Here is a 21,525-nt window from a genome sequence, read left to right on the forward strand (position 1 = left end):
TTGGGATGGTTGCTGCCTCTCCAAGCATTGTATAGGAAAGTGTGAAGTAGGAAAACAGTTTCTTTTCCTTCGTCCTTCAGGAAAGAAAACCTCTTCTTGGATCTTCACTTCAAGGCTTCTCCTTACTTTGCACTGGTGAAAGTTGTATCACCTGTTAGCTGGTCTCTGGCATGGGGGTGGAATAACCATGACTGGATAGGCAACTGACTCATCCTGAAGTAGAAGTGTGTGTGTGTGTGTGTGTGTCTTTTTTTTTTTTTTTTTTTAAACCACTTAAGCTTCGTGTCTGATATTAGCTTTTCCTAACTGTGTTTTCTTTGGGAGTCGGGTCCAGATGTATTAGTAACAAGCAATGTAATTTTGACTATGGCATTTTAACTTTCTTTGGCCTCGGTTTCCTCCATTTTACAATGAGAGCTTTGTATTCAATCTCCAAGACCTCTTCCAACTCTAACATCTTAGGGGTTCATGGGACTTTTTTGCTTTCTTTGCTAAAAAAGGAGACTGACCGATGTACCACAGAGGACACTTTCTAGCTGTATGAATTTGTCAGGTTGCTTCATCTTCTTGGGTTTCAGGTTCCTCGTTTATAAAATGGGAATATTGTCTAATTTATAAGGTTCATAGGATTTAAATGAGATAACATATGCTCATAACATTATTTTTCTCTTTGGACAAAGAGATTTGAGCTGATGTAGGCTGTAGCAAATGGCTTAGTCCTGTAATGATTAATTACCGGGGAATGATAAATAGTTGTTGAATAGAATTCCTGAAGTACCATTTTAGAAGTTGAAATCTCTCTTTTAAAATGCCCATGAAGGGCGCCTGGGTGGCTCAATGTAAATTAAGCCGCTGCCTTCGGCTCAGGTCATGATCTCAGGGTCCTGGGATCGAGCCCCGCATCGGGCTCTCTGCTCCGCAGGGAGCCTGCTTCCTCCTCTCTCTGCCTGCCTCTCTGCCTACTTGTGATCTCTCTCTCTCTCTGTCAAATAAATAAATGAAATCTTAAAAAAAAAAATGCCCATGAAATCAGGGGCGCCTGGGTGGCTCAGTGGGTTAAAGCCTCTGCCTTCCGCTCAGGTCATGATCCCAGAGTCCTGGGATCGAGCCCCACATCGGGCTCTCTGCTCAGCGGGGAGCCTGCTTCTTCCTCTCTCTCTGCCTGCCTTTCTGCCTACTTGTGATCTCGGTCTGTCAAATAAATAAATAAAATCTTAAAAAAAAATAAAATGCCCATGAAATCTAGGTGGGATGTGTGAAAGTATGCATCAGAGAGCCACTAGAGTAAAACATGTTGCTTTTTGTAGAAACCTCTGTGTGTGCGTTTGTGCGTGCATGTTTTTGTTTGGTTGTTTTTTGTTTTTGTGTTTTGAGTGTGTGTGAAATTAGACTCTACAAGGAAGCCTTTATGTGACTGAATCAAAATTTAGACTTTAAAAACTTGTTCATTCTCAAACATTTCTTCTTGTTTACCTTTTACCAGGTACTAGAATATTCTTTGGATTATGATAAATAATGAAACCAGTGGTACAGTTTGTTTATTTCATAGACAGTCTTATTTACCTGTGGCAAAGATATGTCGAAAGCATGGAGTTTTTCTCTAAATCCTGCTCTATGTTAGAGGGGTGCCTGGGTGGCTTAGTCAGTTAAGTGTCTGACTCTTGATATTGGTTCAGGTTATGATCTGAGGGTTGTGGGATCCAGCCCTATATCAGGTTCCTTGCCCAGCACGGAGTCTACTTGTCCCTCTCCCTCTGTCCCCACTCCCCTACTGGTGTGTGCACTTTCTCTCTCAAATAAATGAAAAATTTTAAAAAATCCTGCCTTAGGGACGCCTGGGTGGCTCATTTTCTTGGGTTTCAGGTTCCTTGTTGGTTGGGCAGCTGCCTTCGGCTCAGGTCATGATCCCAGCGTCCTGGGATCGAGTCCCACATCGGGCTCCTTGCTCGGCTGCTTCTCTCTCTGCCTTTGCCTGTGCTCTCTCTCTCTGACAAATAAATAAATTAAAAAAAAAATCTTTAAAAAATCCTGCCTTATATTACATATGGAAGATTAAATATTAGGGTGCTTTATATAAAGTATCATTTAATAACTACTTATAAGTTTTTGGTGAGGAGATATTACAGAATATAAGTTTTAGATCTTTAAGCAGTTCCTCTTGGCCACATCAAGTTGGAGTTTCAAGGGATGTTAGAAATGGGTCATCACTAGATGGCAGTCTTTCTCTAGTTTAAGTCGTTTATTCCAGGTTGGGGTGGGGGTGGGGAAGCTAGTCTTTGTTCAAGTGCAATGTTGACAATGAATCTTAGGTTAACTTCTGTAGGTCTATAACCTTTCCAGAATTTTATTTTTAATGTTCTCTATCTAATAGATATGTTGGTTAGCACTAAGGGTGAGATACACTTGAACTGCTGGTAGAAATTGGGCTGTTAAGTAGTGATCTATAACTGCCTTTTCCTATGCTGGGCAATTTGAAACAAAACTTTTAAATCAGTGATTTCTTTAACTTCTTTGATAACCAGATGGAAACTATGGGTCAGTTTCTCTTACAATTACATATATGTACTTCTCCCTATATATACATTAAATCTGGAAATTGTGGATTTCTTGATCTGGAACCCTGAAACACAAGTTTGTTACATATAGTCCCAACACCCTTGTTTTAAATATGTGGGTTTTATATTTATTCTAACCTTTTAAACACTCAAGATCCTCAAAGGATTTGCTAAAACCCTTTGATGTTATTCAGCATTATTATAATTAAAGAGAATAGTAGACTCCTAAAGGCCCTAAGATGGGAGAAATAGTTAAAGGCTAGTGATAAGGATGTGGAGAATTCATAAGATGTTTTGAACTACTGCCTGTTAACACTTCTCTGAAAAATGTATGATTTTACAGTTTATTGACTTAAGTTGAAAGTGGAAGTTAATTGTAGACACTTCGTGGTGGGTTGATACTTAAGAGAGTTTGTAACTGATTGCTTCCTATTTTCTTAATGGGAAAGCTGAGGGTCAGAGAGATTAACTGAGTTGCTCAAAGATTCATAGCTGGTTAGTTGCATTGCTAAAACCAAGGCTATATAGTTAGGCAGCTAAAATCCACCTTTCCTTTCTTTGATTTATATTTTTTTAAATAGGAAGTTCAAGGAACTATGTTGCTAGGGAGGTATTATTAACATGTTACAAATTTCTTAATTTGGAGATTTTCTTCTCTTTGAGTTATCTTTTGTGATATTAATATAGATCTTTGGAAAGGAGAAATGAAGAGAAGTTCTACGTGGTAGAAGGAAGTAGGTATGCTACTTAGAAGTATAGTCAAGCTATAACTGAATTTGGAACCAGAGAGTTGTCTAATATTGAATACTATCTGCTCATGTCATTTAGATTGATACATTTCCATTGGTTATTGCTTTTCTAAATGTGGCAAAGAATATTAGTATCTTCACAGGGAAACCTTTTCCTTTTCTTTGGAAGGGGAAATTTATGCTTATTTGAGGTTAGTTGAAATGCCAGTGCTAGATTCTGCCCTCCGTCTGTATTTCAGATAGCTCCTTTAGGCAGTTGGTTATTCTATAGTGTGTCTTAATTGTCAAAGTGGGTATTGTTTATAATGTATTTGAAGATCTTACTATTTCAAAAGAAGGAGAATGAATCTAGATTGCTGCGGGTTTTCTGAAGTAAGTGATCAGAATTTTTACTGGAAGCCAAATTTGTGTATGTATTATCTGTAGTTACTGCTGAGTTTTGGGCAATGAAACTAATCTGCTGAGACTATACAAGATCAGGGTCATGATCTAGTACCTGCAAATGATTCTAGCACCCCAAGGTGTTGGCAATGAACAAATGTATATTTGTTAGACAAATGTCAGATGTCAGAGAGGTTTTAGAGATTATATTAGTCACTCATTTAGTCAACAAATATTTACTCATTGCCTACTACCTGTCTGGCACTGTTGTAGAGGTACAGTGAAGAATACTGCAGACAGAATTCTTGCCCTGGAGCTTATAACTAATTGGGATGGGTTGGGGGGAGAGATAGGCAACAAACCTGGATGATGAGAATGAGAAAGTTGTTTGAAGATATAGAAGATGAATATTACTAGCATAAGAACTGCAAAAATAAAATTTGTGAGGGAAGAAGAGGCTTGAAAAAAAAGTCATTGTAGCTAGAACATTAGAGGACAGAGGGTGGCGTGGGGTGGGAACTAGAGAGAAATGAGGTTGGGGAGATATCAGAGGCTAGATTGTGTAGGATCTTACTAGCTATGGTAATGGTGTGAGATTTTTATTCTTCTGGTGAAGAGAAACCATTAGAAAGATTTAAGCAGAGGGATAACATCTGAGTTATTACTTTATAAAGATCATTTTAACTGCTGTGTGGAGGGTGTCTGCATGGAGGTGGGGAGATGGGGGAGGGAGAAACTTTTGGGAAGCTATTACCTTGTGCCAATGATACAGATTTGGACTAGGTTTTTAGTGGAAATGATGAGATGCAGTCCACAGTTAAGATATGTTCTGGTGGTTGAGTTGTTAGAATTTATTAATCGTTTGGATGGGGTGTGTGATGGATTAGGATGGTGGATTAGGAGTAATTCCTGCATTTGGATATTTGATTTGGGCAACTGGAGAGTGCCCTTAGTTGTAATGAGGTGGGTGAGTGGTGGAGAGATTTGGGGAAGAACAGGTTTGGGAGTGGAGATACTTTGGTGATAGATGATTTTAAAATTTGAGATAGCTTTTAAAAATCCAGTTGTAATTGTTAAATAGTCGCTGGATATTTGAGAGTCTAGTGCTCGTCAAAGTGCTCTGAATTAAAGGTATAGATTAGGAAGTCATTATTATGTACATGGTATTTTAAAGCCATGGCATTAGATGACATTGTTTGGTAAGAGAGCATAGTTAGAAAATGTATGTTGTTTTAGGAATATTTAGAAAGGGACTAGAGGAGGAGGAGCCCAGAAAGGAGATTGAGAAGGCTTGTCTGTGAAAGGATAAAAACCACACTATTGTGATATCACTGAATTCTAGAGAAAAGATTGTTTCAAGAAGGAGAAGTATGATACAAGAAGATTGTATCATATTACAGCAAATGCTGCTATTAGGTGGAGCAACATGAATGCTAACTATTGGGAGGTGAGGAAGCAACAGAGGGGTTTGCTGGGAGGAGAGCATGGAAATAGGATTGTTAGCTGGAGGGAAATGTATAGGTAAGGACAGTTTCTTTAAGTCATGTTTTATGCCCATGAGAATGACTTAGCAGACTGGGGGAATGTATGCTGTACAGGATGGATAAAAGGGAATAATTGAAGGTATTAAGTTCATGAGACAACAAGAAAGATTGACAGATAAGAGCTTGAAACACTTTTTCCATTATTACAGGAGTTACTGAGGTAAGAAGCTTGGTTGATTTTAGTGGGAGAAGAAATATCTTTCTGTTTTTCCTCTGAAATGTGTCGTCACATCAGCAGCTGAGAGTGAGGGAGGGGATGGACATTTGAGGAAGGGACAAAGTAAGGTTCTCACACATAGTTTTTGAAGTTACAAAGTGATTTTGTGGTGGTGATGGTGGTGGTGGGGGATAGTTTTAGTAGTATTATCTAGCAATATTTATTGAATGGCCAATGTAGATTTGTGCTTATATAGCTAAACAGAGTCAACCTAGCACAGCTGTTTTTCTCCGGCAGCATCAGCTTCTTGGGTATAGTTACGGCGTGATTGGGTAGTGGCTTTATCCAGAAGTGAGTTTTTCTAGGGAAGTTTCAGAAAGAAAGTTGCAAAGAAGTTGTAATTCAGTCCTTTCATTTTATGACAACAATTCTGTGATGAGTACTGTCAAATATTTAAGTATTTTTGAACAGATAGGAAGCAAAATTTCTGTTTTCCTAAAAAAAAAAAAAGCCTCATCTAGAATTGGGGCAATATTAATATCATTGGATTACTCTGTGGTTAATGTACCTTCAGTATGAAATCTCCAAATAAGTTCACTTCTGGGTTTGTAATTCTATTTCTCTTTCTTAGAAGTAAATCTGGTATAATCTTCAAGTGATTTTTTTTTTTTTTTTTAAAGGTCTGTCTATGATGGTGAGGAACATGGACGATTCATGGAGAAGCTTGAAACTCGCATCCGCAATCATGACCGGGAAATTGAGAAAATGTGCAACTTTCATTACCAAGGCTTTGTGGACTCTATAACTGAACTGCTGAAAGTGAGAGGGGAAGCTCAGAAACTCAAAGTAAGAAGGCTCCAAGAGGGACTTGTTTTTCTGTTCTCTGCTGGGGTTTTGATTAGCATTAAAGGAGTAGGGAATACATTGCAGGTTGTATGTTTGTAGTAAAGAAACTAAGGAAGGAATTTGTACTGAAACATAGATCATTGGGATTATTTTAGCTAAAAAGAATACTCTTCTAAGTTAAATCTTATTTTGGATGACTGCATGTGGATGAGAACCAGCAACAGAATCAGTAACAGTTCATTTCAAATAGAAACCCAGTTGATTCTTCAGGTCATCCATGTACTTCCTTGCCAGATAAAAGCATCACTGTAGGATGACAGGGTGGTAGGGCATGACAGGGTTGTAGAAGTCTTTGCAGCAGAGCAACCAAGACCCCAGGAAAACAAATCAGTGGTAGCTGTGGGATATCTTCTACCAAAGCATGGAAATTCTTTCTTGATATGACAGATTCAAATTCAGGAAGGAGACCAGCCATATTGGTCTGGTTCCTTATCTTAGATAATTGACTTTGCTTTTGATCTTAAATTTGATAGCTTCACTAAACTCTTCTATTATTTCTTTTTTTTTTAATCTTTTTTTTTTTTTAAGATTTTATTTCTTTATTTGACAGACAAAGATCACAAGTAGGCAGAGAGGCAGGCAGAGAGAGAGGAGGAAGCAGGTTCCCCGCTGAGCAGATAACCTGATGTGGGGCTCGATCCCAGGACCCTGGGATCATGACCTGAGCCGAAGGCAGAGGCTTTAACCCACTGAGCCACCCAGGCGCCCCTCTTCTATTATTTCTAATAAGTTTTGTGTGGACTTCTTTTGAGTTTTCTATGTAAACACTCATATGCTCTATAAGTAATAACTTTTTTCTTTCTTTTTGGTCCTTATGGCTCTAATTCCTTCCTTCCTTCCCTCCTTCCTTTCTTCCTTCCTTCCTCCCTTTCTCCCTTCCTTCTTCCCTCCCATGTTTTACCTTCCTTACTACTTTCCCTCCTCCCCTTATTTTTTTTCTCTTCCTCTTTGTTTCTTCCTTTCTTACCCCCCCACCTTTCTTTCTTTCTCTTCATCTTTTTCTCCTTCTCCTCTTCCTCATCCTTCTCCTATTGGAATTCGGATTAAAATCCCAAAAGAATTTTCCGGGGCATGGGGTGAACTTGATAGTGAGTATAAAATTCATAAAAAAGAATACATTGGTAAGAAAAGTAAAGTACTGATTTTATTGAGAAGGAAAGTGGATTATTTAAAGCTACAATGATTTAAAAGCTAATTTGAGGTGGCTCAGTTGGTCTGACTCTCCATTTCAGCTCAGGTCATCGTCTTGGAGTTGTGAGATTGAGCTTTGCGTTGGGCTCTGTGCTCCCAGCAGAGTCTGCTTGGGATTCTCTCTCCCTCTCCCCCTCCCCAGTCTCTAAATTAAATAAATAAACTCTTGGGGCACCTGGGTGGCTCAGTCGTAAAGCGTCTGCCTTCAGCTCAGGTCATGATCACAAGGTCCTGGGATCAAGCCCTACATTGGGCTCCCCGCCTGGCGGGAAGCCTGCTTCTCCCTCTCCCACTCCCCCTGCTTGTGTTCCCTCTCTTGCTATCCTTCTCTCTGTCTAATAAATAAATAAAATCTTAAAAAAAAGATTTATAAATAAATAAACTTTAAAAAAAAGAGCTAATTTGTCTGTAAAACCTAACCTGCATGAAGCTATCAAGCTTCTTAATATGTTTTATTTAATGTAAAATTTTGTCTTTTGCTGCACAAATATTAATGTGTTTGATTGCGGGATCCTGTCCTACTATCCATTGGGTAGGGGTGTTATGTAATATACAGTATGTACCATATTATCTTTACAAAATCTCCAAATTTCTGAAGTCTAAAACACAGGGTCCCAAGGTTCCAAATAAGAGTTTATGGTGCTGTACAACAACTGTCTAACCTTCTTAAGAAGTATGTTGTTGCCAGCACAATTAAATTTCTCTTTTGTATCCTTAGTTGCTCCCTTTACCCTTTCTCCCAAAGTAATGATTCTTCTGATTTGTTATTACTATGCTTAATGCTTAACTACTTTAGCTGAAATTAAATTTAACCTGCTTTTCATTCAGTATACCGACATTAATTTCAGATGAACGAAACAGTTAAGTGTAAAATACAAAACCATCCAGGAGCTAATAGGAAGTATAGATGAATGTTTGTATGATTTTGGGAGTGAGGAATACATTTCTAAGCAAAATTCCTAAAGCCAGAAAGAAAAAAGTTGATAGATATGACATTAAAATGAAAGAATCTTTTCTATGTATAAGGTAAAAATTAAATATAAATAATAAGTAAAAACTATTTAAAGATACATTTGCCGAAATGACTAATATCTGTAACATAGAAGAAAGATCTATATAAATTAAAAGGAAAAATATGAACATTCTAATAGGAAACAGAAATATACATTAATATACAGTGTATGTAAGAAGAAATACAAGGGAACTCTACAATTTAGAAAATTAAAAGAATGGAAGCGTAGTAAAATGCTGCCTGATAAAATGATAGAGATGAGAAAAATGATATTTAAGATTAGAGATATGATACTAGTCAACCAGAGTATGCCTGGTTGGAGTGTAGATTGTTACAACCTTTGAAGAGAGCAATTTTATTTAGGAATACTTAAAATTCCACATTGTTTTGAAGACTTACTCTTTTTTTTTTTTTAAAGATTTTATTTATTTTGTTTTATGCCCACAAGGGTCTGGGAGGGGCAAGCAGTGGAGGAGAGAGAGAATCCGAAGCAGACTCTGCACTGAGCGCAGAGCCCAGTGTGGGGCTTGATTTCTCAACACTGAGATCATGACCCAAGCTGAAACTACGAGGTGGCTGGCCAAGACACCCACGATGCCCTAAGACTTATTCTGAGGCTATAGATGCATGTATAAGGATATTCATATGATTTTTTTGATGTATAAAGCTTTTATTTTATTTTATTTTATTCATTTTTTCCTCCCTCTGCCCTCTAACGTGTAAAACTTTAAAATGTTCCTAAAGTCATTTAGTAGAAGATGAGTAAAATAGGTCATGATACATTCATTTAAAAGACTAATAAACTATGGTTTATTTTAGAGGGATATCTTACATGAGAAAGTATTAGAAATGTTTGCTTAATGTATAAAGCTGTTAAAAAGTATGAACAATTTGATTATATTTTAAATAAAAAGTGCTGAATTTGGGGGGGCTGAAATGGACAATTGAGGCTTCAGATGGACAAAAGTATCTGAAATGTTTGAAAACAAAGGTAGGAGGCTCCTTCCAGGAGCCATGTATGCTGTTTGTCCTCACTCAGCCATCCCAGCTTTCCATTCTCCCTTCAAGCTGTTCTTTTCTGTGTTACTTGGACGTGTATATTCCAGACTTTTCCCTCTGCTCCCTGGGCCCCCTATCCGTGACGGGCGACCCAAAGCCCTGTCTCTGGTTACCGAAGTAGTCACGTAGTAGAGTTCCTTCTTGGGGTACTTTCCCTGAACGTTGCCCATAATGCTCACCAGTTGCTGGTATCCCTTGCTGGTTGGTGCTCCTCTCCTCTTCCTTCCTCCAATCTGTTTCAAGTTGTAGATGCCTTCAAATTACTCAGGTTGCCCCTGAGAGAAAGCATGACAGGAAGACTACCGGCTCCCGGTGTTTGCTGCAGGCTCCCGCTCATCTCCTCTGAAACCTGAGGGTGTTAGAGTCTAGCAGCACACCCTAGAAGGGGGGGTACGAAGTGGGGAGGGGGGACATTCAGCCTGCGTTAGGAAGCTATGAAAATTACGGATTCTTGAGCTCTAGGAAAGAGTTTAGAAAATGCAAAAAGTTAAGTATTAACTACTGTCAGTATTGTTTTAACATAACAAGGAAAAGAAACTACACTCTCTAGGATGCCCACTATTTCTTTTGATTCATAGTATATATATTATCTCTGTCCATATTTATGTTTTCTGCATCAAGAGGTAGCAGGCTAGATAGGCAATATACTCTATTTTCATTTTTATGTTAAAATACTGATGAAGTGGTAATTATCTTCTTATTAGAGGCATTGGTTAGGCTTCTATGGAGTGTTTTAGAACCATTGTTTGCACAAGGTCAAAGTGGTGGGCCATAGTCAGTATTTTTAATAAAAATTGAAGTGAGATAGAACAGAACAGAATGGAAAGCAATAAAGTGTATTACACGTAGTGAGGATGAACACTTTCTTGAGAAGTTTGTTTCAGGTGTGTGTGTGTGTGTGTGTGCTCATGCATGTGTGCCCTATACTTTTGTACTGGTTGCAATGCAAAATGTATTTCTCACAATGAGTTTGAGGTAAAAAAAATTTAGATGTGGTGTCTTTTGTAAGGTAAATAAAGTAGACACTGATTTTGAATTTAGTAGTATTTATGGAACGTTGAATTTTATGTGTCTCTAGTTTAGTATTAAATAACTGATTCTAATTTTTTTTTTTTAAGATTTTAAAAATTTATTTGACAGAGAGAGATCACAAGTAGGAAGAGAGGCAGGCAGAGAGAGAGAGGAGCGGCAAGCAGGCTCTCCACTGAGCAGAGAGCCCGATGCTGGGCTTGATCCCAAGACTCTGGGATCATGACCCGAGCTGAAGGCAGAGGCTTAACCCACTGAGCCACCCAGGCGCCCCTAAACAACTAATTATTCTTGAATAAACACTCCGAAGGGGGAGATAGCAGTACACATTTCAAGGCGTGCCACCCCATTTTTATTCACATTACTTAAAAGCTTTTTCTTATAGTAAACTGATATTAATCCTGTGTTCTAGTAATATCCATTTATTAGTTTAAGTAATAAGCACTATTTTTAGACAGCACCTTTCTTCTAATAGCTCTCCAGATATTTGAGGGACAGCTATTACTTAGGTATGGTGTATAGTATATAGTGTCCGGGTATAGTGAGTGATAATTGGCTCTGAAAACGGTAGTCCAGGTGTAGTATATAGTTTAGGGCAAAGTTTTTGGACATGTGTTCCTGAAAAACTAGTTTCTTAAGATGATCCTTAATAAGAGGGTATTATGTTAAAAAAGACTGGAAACATTCTGTAATGATATCCCCTTATTGGGCATTCACAGAGCATGTAGAATATTAAAGGCTTTAAGAAGTCCTGAATAGGGGCACTTGGGTGGCTCAGTGGGTTAAAGCCTCTGCCTTCAGCTCAGGTCGTGATCCCAGAGTCATGGGATTGAGCCCTGCATCGGGCTCTCTGCTCAGCAGGGAGCCTGCTTCCTCCTCTCTCTCTGCCTGCCTCTCTGCCTACCTGTGATCTCTGTCTGCCAAATAAATAAAATCTTAAAAAAAAAAAAAAAAAAAGTCCTGAATAAACTAACCTGTTGAGTGGACTATCCCATATGTATTTGGGGTGTGTGTGTGTGTGTGTGTGTGTGTGTGTGCGCGCGCGCACGGGTGTGCACCTCTCTGTGCATGTGCAGAGTACCTATTAACCAGCATTTCTTGGTGTGCTAAGGGACATAATAGGAAACACTGGGCTAAGGGAACTCCTTCAAAGTGTAAGGAATGGCAATTATTGGTGGAAGGGTAGAAAGCCTCTATTAAAGTAAGCTTTAAAAGTTAATATTGCTCATGTTTTGATACTATCTGAGCTGCTCAGGAAATTACTGTTCTGTGTACTTAATTTTTTTATATCAGTCAAGTCTCTGAAAGTGGATATCAAAAAACTTGGTACTAGTTCCTTTATATTACAAACTCTAGATAAATTTTAAGGCTTGTTTACATAATTTTGAGTATCTGATGGAGAAATTAATTTAGAAAAATGGGAAAGTGGAAATGTTAGGAACTGTTAAGAATTAATGATCCAAAAAAATTAAAATAAAAAATTTTAAAGATTGAATTTAGTATTTATTTGACACAGAGAGAGAGAATAAGCAGGGGGTTGGGGTGGGAGAGGGAGAAGCAGGGTCCCTGCTGGGGGAGCCTGAGTTGGGGCTCCATCCCAGGACCCTGTGATCATGACCTGAGCCAAAGACAGACGCTTGACCAACTGAGCCACCCAGGTGCCCCAAGATAAAATATTTTCCAAAATTAGGATAATAAATAGGGAAGATTTGGCCTGAGTTAAAAACTTCAGTTTATACCCAATACACCAGGAATACAGTGGTGAGTTGAGGAATAGTATCTATGACAAAATTTGTTCTTTGTACACATAATGGAGATGGTGAGATTCTTTGAGTTATTTTTTCTGTTTTTTCTCTTTTCTTTCCAAAATTAAAGTGTGATCTTTAGTTGCTTTTGTATCTTAGTTTGGAATATTCTAAGCTGAACACATCATTCACTAAATTTTTCTTTTTGTTGTTCAAAAAATCATATGGTAGAAAAGTTGATATAATTTAGACCCAAGAGAATGCCATTAAACCAAGATGTGTTGGGAAACCAAAACTATCTGAGTAACTGAGTTTAGTCTTTTCATTTAAAATGTGATCTTACCCAACAATTGTCTAAATGTTTGCTTTTTATGAATTTAAATTGTCTTTTCTCCACAGAATCAAGTGACGGATACTAATAGAAAACTGCAACATGAGGGAAAGGAAGTAAGGCCATTTACCTTTTGAAAAAATCTTCTCTGTTTCCTGTCATTCTCTTTTGATGACTGCATTCTTGATATAGTGACTTGTAAGACCATCAGGAGTTTGTTGGAGGATCTTGGACATTAATTGTTGCTTCCCCTAATGTTTCTCTGAATTATATGAATATAACCACTAGAAAACTTGGTGAGAGAAGTTGTAGATTTCTTCACTGGGGTTTTTTTTTTTTTTTAAATTGTGTTATGTTAGTCACCATACAGTATCATTTATTTTTGATGTAGTGCTCCATGATTCATTTTTGCGTAAAATACCCAGTGGTCCATGCAATCCGTGCCCTCCTTAATACCTGTCACCAGGTGGAGCCATTTGCCCATCCCACTCCCCTTTGAAATCCTCAGTTTGTTTCCCAGAGTCCATAGTCTCTCATGGTTCATCTTCCACTCCAATTGCCCCCCCCTTCATTTTTCCCTTCCTTCTCCTAATGTCCTCCATGCTATTTCTTATGTTCCACAAATAAGTGAAACCATTTTTTATGATAATTGACTTTCTCCACTTGACTTATTTCACTTAGCATAATTTCCTCTAGTCCCATGCATGTTGATACAAAAGTTGGGTGTTCATCCTTTCTGATGGCTGAGTAATATCCCATTGTGTATATGGACCACATCTTCTTTATCCATTTGTCTATTGAATGGCATCTTGGCTCTTTGCATGGTTTGGCGATTGTGGACATTGCTGCTATGAACGTAGCGGTACAGATGGCCCTTCTTTTCACTACATCTGTTTCTTTGGGGTAAATGCCCAGTAGTGCAATTGCTGGGTCATAAGGTAGCTCTATTTTTAATTTTTTGGGGACCCTCCACACTGTTTTCCATAGTGGTGTACCAGTTTGCATTCCCACCAACTCTTCACTATGTTATTAAATCACAAGTAGTCATAATACAGCCAGTGCTCTTCCCTCCGTCTGGAATGCTCTTTCACCAATATTCTCCCACTTCAGACTTTGCTCAGATGTTCCCTCCTTAATGAGTTCTTTTATTTGAAATTGCAGACTTACTTTCACCCATGTGTTCTTTGTACTTTTCTTCCTTTTTTTTTCTCCACTGCACCTATCATGCTCTACTATTGTATATTTTTAGTTGTATGTTTGTTTTTCGTCTGTCTCCTGCCATTAGAAATTAAGCTCCATGAAGTCAGGAATTTTTGTTTGTTTTATTCATTGCTGTATTCCCTCTACCTGCCTAAACAGTGACTGGCCCAAAGGGGGTGCTCCATAAATATTTGTTAAAAAAGTGTATCAATGATTCTGTTAATTGATATAATCACCATTTAAACCATCACAGTTTACAAGATTTTTTATACCCTTTTTCTCACTTGATCCTCATGATAGGCCTATCACAGAGGCAGGACAGGTATTATCCCTGTTTATTGGTGAGGAAGCTAAAACAGATGATTTGCTAACAGTTACATAGTAATTGGCAAGGCTGGGACTAAAACTTGCTTTCTGACTTGCAGTCCATTACTGTTGTATCATGTACCTTTTTTACCAGCTAGTAATTATTTAATGTTTAATTTTAATAATTTTTAAGATTAGCTTTTGATTGTTTTATCAGTGACTTAGAGCAGTTCTCTTTTGCTCTTTTTTCATGGAATCTCGGTAGATAATGTGTTTAGGTATAGGTTTGGGATGAATACTACAAGAGGCTTATGTAGATTATTGCTTTTTGAAAGTTTGTCTCACATATTTGAAATTATGTGGAGTGCATTTTCTTCCAGTTATACTGTGGTACGACTTCAGATGGAAGCCTTTAAAACAGCTATGGGAAGGAAAATGAATTACTTTTCACTAAACTGGAACTCTTGGAAAAGCCATAACTTCTAAGCGTGTGGTTTATTTGTTAAAATAGAGATTTAGTTGAAGATAATTTTTAAGACTCAACTGAAGCTATATAGGGAGGATTGTTTCCCTTGAGTCTAGCAGTGATGAAAGAAACATAGGGTCTTCTCAGAAGATTTGATGAAACCATAAATGTTGAAGAGTCTGAGTAAAGTTTGGAGAAAATCTGCAAATTTTTTCTTTTCTTCTGAATAGCTCCTAGATTTCAGGATTTCATTTCAGTTAGCCTTTTCCAGTATAGTATGTATCTTGGGGAGAAAATGGGCAACCACGCAGGAATGTTTTACTAGTTGAGAAGGGCAGTTTCTTAGTTCACTTGGCAGGTCTTTCTATGAAACTGTCTGGGATTTTCTGATGAATTGAACACAGTGTGGAAACATGTGACTGAAAGCTTTTTATTTACAGCTACTGGCATAATTCGTTTTTTTTTCCTCTTGCCAAGCTGGTAATAGCAATGGAAGAGCTGAAGCAGTGTCGACTACAACAGAGAAATATTTCAGCCACTGTTGATAAGTTAATGCTGTGTCTTCCAGGTGAGGAACTAGAAATGGATTAGGGTTCTTGATGCAGTTCCTTTAGCTTTAATAAGTTTCTCACTTTCTCTAAATAACGCTTGTGTGCTCTTTTTTCCCTTTTCTTTCAAGTCCTGGAGATGTATAGCAAACTGAGGGACCAGATGAAAACTAAAAGGTAAGATTTTTTTTTTATTGAACATCTTATCTTGAATTTTTAAGGTCCATATTTTGCATAACCTGTCGTGAAATAATTAAGTCCATATAATATCTTCTCTAGCCTTTTATATATATCTGCTGATTCATCCTGAGACTTATTTACATGCTAGTATGGTATGCTAATGTATTTTGTCATGTATTATGTTTAATTAAAAAAGAACAAACCCACTACTCATAGTTTGGTTTTTAGAAGACCTGGTCTTTCACGGGTAAAACTTTTAGTGATAGTTGATTTGAGTAACATGCTTTGGTTTAGTATTGTAGTAAAAAAAATAGTTACTGGTTCTGGTATAGGGATGAATTAGTCCGGGTTCTTCGTTGAAACGGAATCAGTAGAGTGTGTGTGTGTGTGTGTGTGTGTGTGTGTGTGTGTGTGTGTGTAGAGAGAGAGAGATTGATTGACTGGTTTATTGATCTTGGGGAATTGGTTCACAAGGTTACAGAGGCTGGCAAGTCCAAAATCTGCAGAATAAGGTGGTAGGTGAGGTGTCAGGGAAGAATAGATATTGTAGCCTGAGTTTGAAGGTGGTGTGCTGGGAGAATTCCTTCTCCCTGGAGGAGTCAGTCTTTTTTCTGTTAAGGTCTTCAGCTGATTAAGTGAAGCCCCCCCCTCAGTTATGGAGAGTAATCTTACTCACTCTAGTCTACTGATTAAGTGTCAATAGTTTCATCTAAAAAAATACCTTCATAGAAATATAGAATAATAATTGATCAAATATTTGAGTACCATGATCTAGTTAAGTTGACACATAAACTTAATCATCACAGGGAGCAAAGGCAAGATTAAGTTCAGAGGATTACTCTCCTGTGTGTTGTTTTCCTCTGGTTTTATTCCTCAGGAGAGAATGTAATGACTCTTTCGCTCTTCTTCCCAAGCTAGAGTAAGCATCCCACCCTCTCTACCGTGGAGTGTACTGCAGTATGAAGGGGTGTGTGAAGCTGCGATAAACAGGACATACTTTTCTGGAACGTTGATTTTTACCTAGGTTTTGAGGGAAAAAGTATAGAATTGAAATGTGATATTGAAATAACAATAGAAATATTGTGAATAAAAGGACTAAAATTTCAAGAATTTTAAAGCCTAAAGCATCAAAATTTTTTGAATTTCTTAGACTCCCTTCTTTTCCCCAAGAGGATGTGTTCACATACAAGAACATAGGTAGGGCAGTATGAAAAGTTCTGTTCAGTGAGATATGAATAGTATTATTTCCCTGATAACCTTTTAGTGAAGTTCTTGAATTACAGAAGTTTATAGTGAAAAATAAAAACAAACCGTGTACCAAGTTCTTTGAATTAAGATATTAATAGTTCTCCAGTTTTGATTCCTATATATGTAAATATATATGAAAGTAGATAAACATGTATGGACAGAGAGAGTTAAAGAGAGACATTTAAAAAAAAATTACAGATAAAACTTATGTCCCTTTCCTCAGCTATATTTCTTTCCCTACTCCTGTAAGGAAACCAGTATCATAAATATGGTGTCTTTCTAGTCCGTGTTTTTAAATATGGTGTCTTTCTAGTCCATGTCTACAAATCATATATTGTATTGTGTTTTAAAAGACACTTACATGAATGGTTCTCTGTCCTTGTTTTTTTGAGATTCACTCATTCAACAAAGATGAATGGAGTACTTACTGTATGCTGGGCATTGTTCTTGGGGATACAGCTCTGAAGAGAACAGACAAAATTATCTATTCTTATGGGGCTTACATACTAGTGAAGAGTTTATTTTCCTTATGTTCACTTACCTTAGTCCTTTATAATAGTCCATTATGTGAATAATTCACATTTCTGCTCTCATTTCCAGTGGTTATCATAAGTGCTGTCCACCAGTTATTTCTAACTCAACCTTCATCTGTTTCATAGTAGGATTATATTTCCTGGGCTCCCTTGGGCTGTGTGACTGATAAAATATGAATTGATAAGATGGCTGATAAGATGTGAACAGAAGTGATGAATATTACTTTTGGGCTTAGAAGTTAATTTCTAGCCCAAGTCCCTCCAGAGTTCTCTTGTCCCTTGGTTATGAGAAATGGTAACTTTCAAGATGTTGGTTGAAGCCCTGAGTAATTCTAATGAACAGAACTTTCCTGCCAACCTGTTATGGATGTATGTAATATGAGTAAGTTCTAAATCTTTAAGACACTGAGACTTTTGGGATTGTTGTTACTGTAGGATAACTGTTCTCACTGATACTGTGAAAGACATTTGGTGTGTTTCCAGTTGTTTCCTGTGCAGACAGAGGTTCAGTAAATATTCTTGGTCATGTCTCTGTTCACACATTCAAAGTTTCTTAACAACAGTGCTTTTCAAATGTTGTTATATATACAAATTACATGGGGATTTGTTAAATGTAGATTCTGGAGAGGCTAGGTGGCACAGTCATTAGGCATCTGCCTTCAGCTCAGGTTGTGATCCCAGGGTCCTGGGATCCAACTCTGCATCGGGCTCTCTGCTCAGCGGGAAGCCTGCTTCTCCCTCTCCCACTCCCCCTGCTTGTGTTCTTTCACTTGCTGCCTCTCTGTGTCAAATAAAAATAAATCTTAAAAAAAAAAAATGTAGATTCTGATTGGGAGGTCTGGGTTCATGCCTGTGATTCTTCATTTTCTACCAAGCTCTCAGGTAGTGCCCGTTCTGCTGGCCTAGGGTTTATCCCTAGAAGGAGATCAGCTGGATCAAAGAGAGGATGTCCACGCATTCATTCATGTATTCGACTTGGCATTATTCTCCAAAGTGAATTCAGCCTATCAGTTTAGACTCCCACTGGCATTTTGTGGAGGTCTGTTACTCCACCTCTAAGTAACATCTGTATCGTGAGACTTTTTGGTCTCAGTCTGATGGTTGTGAAATGATAGATAATTGTTCTATGATTTCACTTCTTCAATTACTACTAATACTGGTTTTTGGACATTTGGATTTTCTTTCATATATTTTGTCCATTTTTTTCTTAGGTTGTTTGTTGTTATTGTTCATTTATAAGGATTCATTAGATACTTTGGATACCTTTTCCTCTTACTAGGAATATCCTGCAAATATTTGCTTTCAATGCATGGCTTATCTATTAATTTTTAAAGTTAGTACTTTTTGTTATATAGTGGTTGTAAATTTTGTTGTCATTTATCTTGTGGTCTTTAAAAAGTTTTATTTTTAAACATTATTAAGTACTTAAAGCTTAGCTATGTGTTTTTCTGAACCCTTACAAAGTAAGTTGCTGATGTGATGCCCTGTCATCCCCAAATACTTTGGTGTCATTTTCTACAAATAAAGACATTCTTCTTTGTGGCCACAATGCAAGAGAGAATAAACATTAACATTGATATATTAGTAGCCTCTAACCCTCATACCCAGTTCAGATTTTGCTAATTGTCTCAGTCATGTTCTTTACAGCAAAAGAATCCAGTTAAAAACATGTGTTGCATTTAGTGGTCTTGTCTCTTTATTCTTCTTCAGCCTGGAGCTGTCCTCAGTCTTTCCTTGACTCTCATGACCTTGTCACTTTTGAAGATTACAGGCCAGTTATTTAGAATGCCCCTCAGTTTGGGTATGTCTGATATTGCCTCATGATTACATTCACATTGTATGTCTTTGGCTGGGATATCACAAAAGTGTTGCTGTGTTCTCATTGTGTCTTACCAGGTCGCACATAAATTTGATCTGTCCTGTCAGTGATGATGTTCCCTTTGATTCTTTTCCATTATGAAGTTGCTCTTTTTTAGATTTGTAATGAAAAATTCTTTGGGGAGGTATTTTATAGTTATATAAATTAATCATTTTTCATTGAATTTTCACTTTAAGTTCTTTATGTCAGTATGGACTCATAGTTATTCTTATTTTATTTGATGAGTCATAATTTGTAAATATTATTTATTTTGTTGTTCAAATTATTCTGAATGGCACCAGAGTGGCCCCTTCAATCTGGCTTCTGTGTTTTTTTCTTTTTTATATGTCCTCATAATTTTTTGAGTACTTTGTTACTAACAAAAGGAGAGATTTTTCAGATTTATCTTGTACTTTGCCTGCTGCAGCTCTGGAATCAGTGATTTCTCTAAGTAGAGAATGTTATTTAGAAACCAGTATCTCTGCGCTTGGTGTGCTCATTACTACTGAGTACCCTGGCTTTCATTACTCTTTTTTTTTTTTTTTTAAAGATCTTATTTATTTATTTGAGAGAGAGAGAGAGTATGAACAGTGGGAAAGGCAGAGGAAGAGGGAGAAACAGACTCCCCATTGAGCAGGGAGCCCAGTGAGGGGCTTGATTCCCGGACCCTGGGATCATGACCTGAGCCAAAGGCACATGTTTAGTGGACTGAGCCCCTCAGGCACCCCTCATTACTTGTAAAATATTTACTTACTAGGTTAGTTCCTTTTATGAAACTGATTACCTATTATTGCTGTCTTGCAACTCTTTAGCTTGCTATAACTATACATTAAGTTCCCCCCTGTATTATATCCTCCTTATTTCTCTTGAGCTGTAATACTCTGGCATGCTTCTGCTTGACTGCCCTTCTCATCCCTAACTGGCTTTGACATTCCGTACCAGGCTACCTTTCAATATGGACATCCTCCTTACTTCACTGGGTCCCTTGTGTAACATGCTGGTCTGTCTTCTCCTTCTGTCCCCAACTGATATGGATATTGTCATTTATTTAGATCTTCCTTTAATTTTTTCAGCAATGTTTGTAGTTTTCAGTGAGTAAGTCTTATGTATCTTTTGTCATATTTATCTTTAAATATTTAATGTTTTTTGATACTTGTTTTAAATGGTATCGATTTTTAAATTTCTTTTCTTTTTTTTTTAAAGATTTTATTTATTTATTTGACAAAGAGAGAGAGAGATTACAAGTAGGCAGAGAGAGAGGGAGAAGCAGGCTCCCCATTGAGCAGAGAGCCTGATTCAGGGCTTGATCCCAGGACCCTGAGATCATGACCTGAGCTGAAGGCAGAGGCCTAACCCACTGAGCCACCTAGGCGCCCTGAAAGATTTTATTTTTGTTTATTTATTTGACAGAGTGAGTGAGAGAGCTCAAGCAGGGAGAGCAGAGGGGGAATGAGAAGCAGACTCCCTGCTGACCTAGGGAGCCCGATGTGGGCCTTGATCCTAGGACCCTGGGATCATGACCTGAGCCCAAGGCAGATGCTTAACCATCTGAGCCACCCAGGCACCCTCGATTTTTAAATTTCAATTTCCAGTTATTTATTACTAATACACTATTTTATTTTTTGTATGTTTTTCTTATCTCTTGAAACCTTCTAAAGTCATTAATTATGGCAGTTTTGGTGGTTTAACCTGTTGAATTTTCTGTGTAGATGATCATCTTGTCTGAAAATTAAAAGTTATATTTCTTTCTTTACAGTTGGAAAGCTTTCTTTTTGGTTTGTCTTTCTTGTCTTGCTGAACTGGCTAGAATCTCCTGTACAATGTTGAAAAGAAGTAGTGACTGTCCTTGCCCTGTTCCTGATCTTAGGGGGAAAGCATGTCACCATTAAGTACAATGTTAGGTGTAGTTTTTTTGTATATGCCATTTATAAAGTTGGGAAATTTCCTTCTATTTCTGGTTGTTGAAAATTTGTACCAGGAATGAACATTGTTTTTGTCAAATGCTTTTTCTATATCATTCGAGTTGATCATATGTTGAAAATTGTTTTTTGCTTATTAATATGAATTATATGATTAATTTATTGACTGTTAAACTGAACTTGGGTTTGTGTTATATATCCCCCTGGGTCATGCTATATTATCCTTTTTATATGATGCAGTATTTGTTTTGTTAAAAAGATTTTTTTTTTAAAGATTTTATTTATTTGAGAGAGAGAGAGAGAAAGATCCAGAGTGGGCATTCGGGTGCTCCATTGAGCAGGGAACCCAACTCAGGGATCGATCCCAGAACCCTTAGGATCATGACCTGAGCTGAAGTTAGACTGTAACCGACTGAGCCACCCAGGCGCCCCTGCTTTGTTAAAATTTTGTTGAGGATTTTTGTATCTGTGTTCATGAAGAATATTTATCATAGTGTTATTTTTGTTTGTTTTGGTAATGTCACTGACTTCAGATTAATGCTGGCCTTGTAGAATATAAGGAAATATAAGGAAAGTATTTCCTCTTTAATTTTCTGGAAGTATTTGTA

General features: G+C 37.5%; 1 protein-coding gene across 3 annotated transcripts in view; it reads left to right on the forward strand.

Annotated features, from left to right (window-relative positions):
* The window catches only part of EXOC6B (exocyst complex component 6B), a 624,123-nt gene that overhangs the window by 77,723 nt on the left and 524,875 nt on the right, over positions 1 to 21,525 (forward strand). For all 3 annotated transcript variants that reach the window (XM_045979317.1, XM_045979318.1, XM_045979319.1), the window contains exons 2-5: positions 6,067 to 6,232; positions 12,728 to 12,775; positions 15,109 to 15,199; positions 15,311 to 15,356. In XM_045979317.1, coding sequence (XP_045835273.1) covers positions 6,067 to 6,232; positions 12,728 to 12,775; positions 15,109 to 15,199; positions 15,311 to 15,356 — 351 coding nt within the window. The remainder of the gene's footprint in view (positions 1 to 6,066; positions 6,233 to 12,727; positions 12,776 to 15,108; positions 15,200 to 15,310; positions 15,357 to 21,525) is intronic.

Source organism: Meles meles, chromosome 15, assembly GCF_922984935.1.
Source record: "Meles meles chromosome 15, mMelMel3.1 paternal haplotype, whole genome shotgun sequence".
Taxonomy (NCBI): domain Eukaryota; kingdom Metazoa; phylum Chordata; class Mammalia; order Carnivora; family Mustelidae; genus Meles; species Meles meles.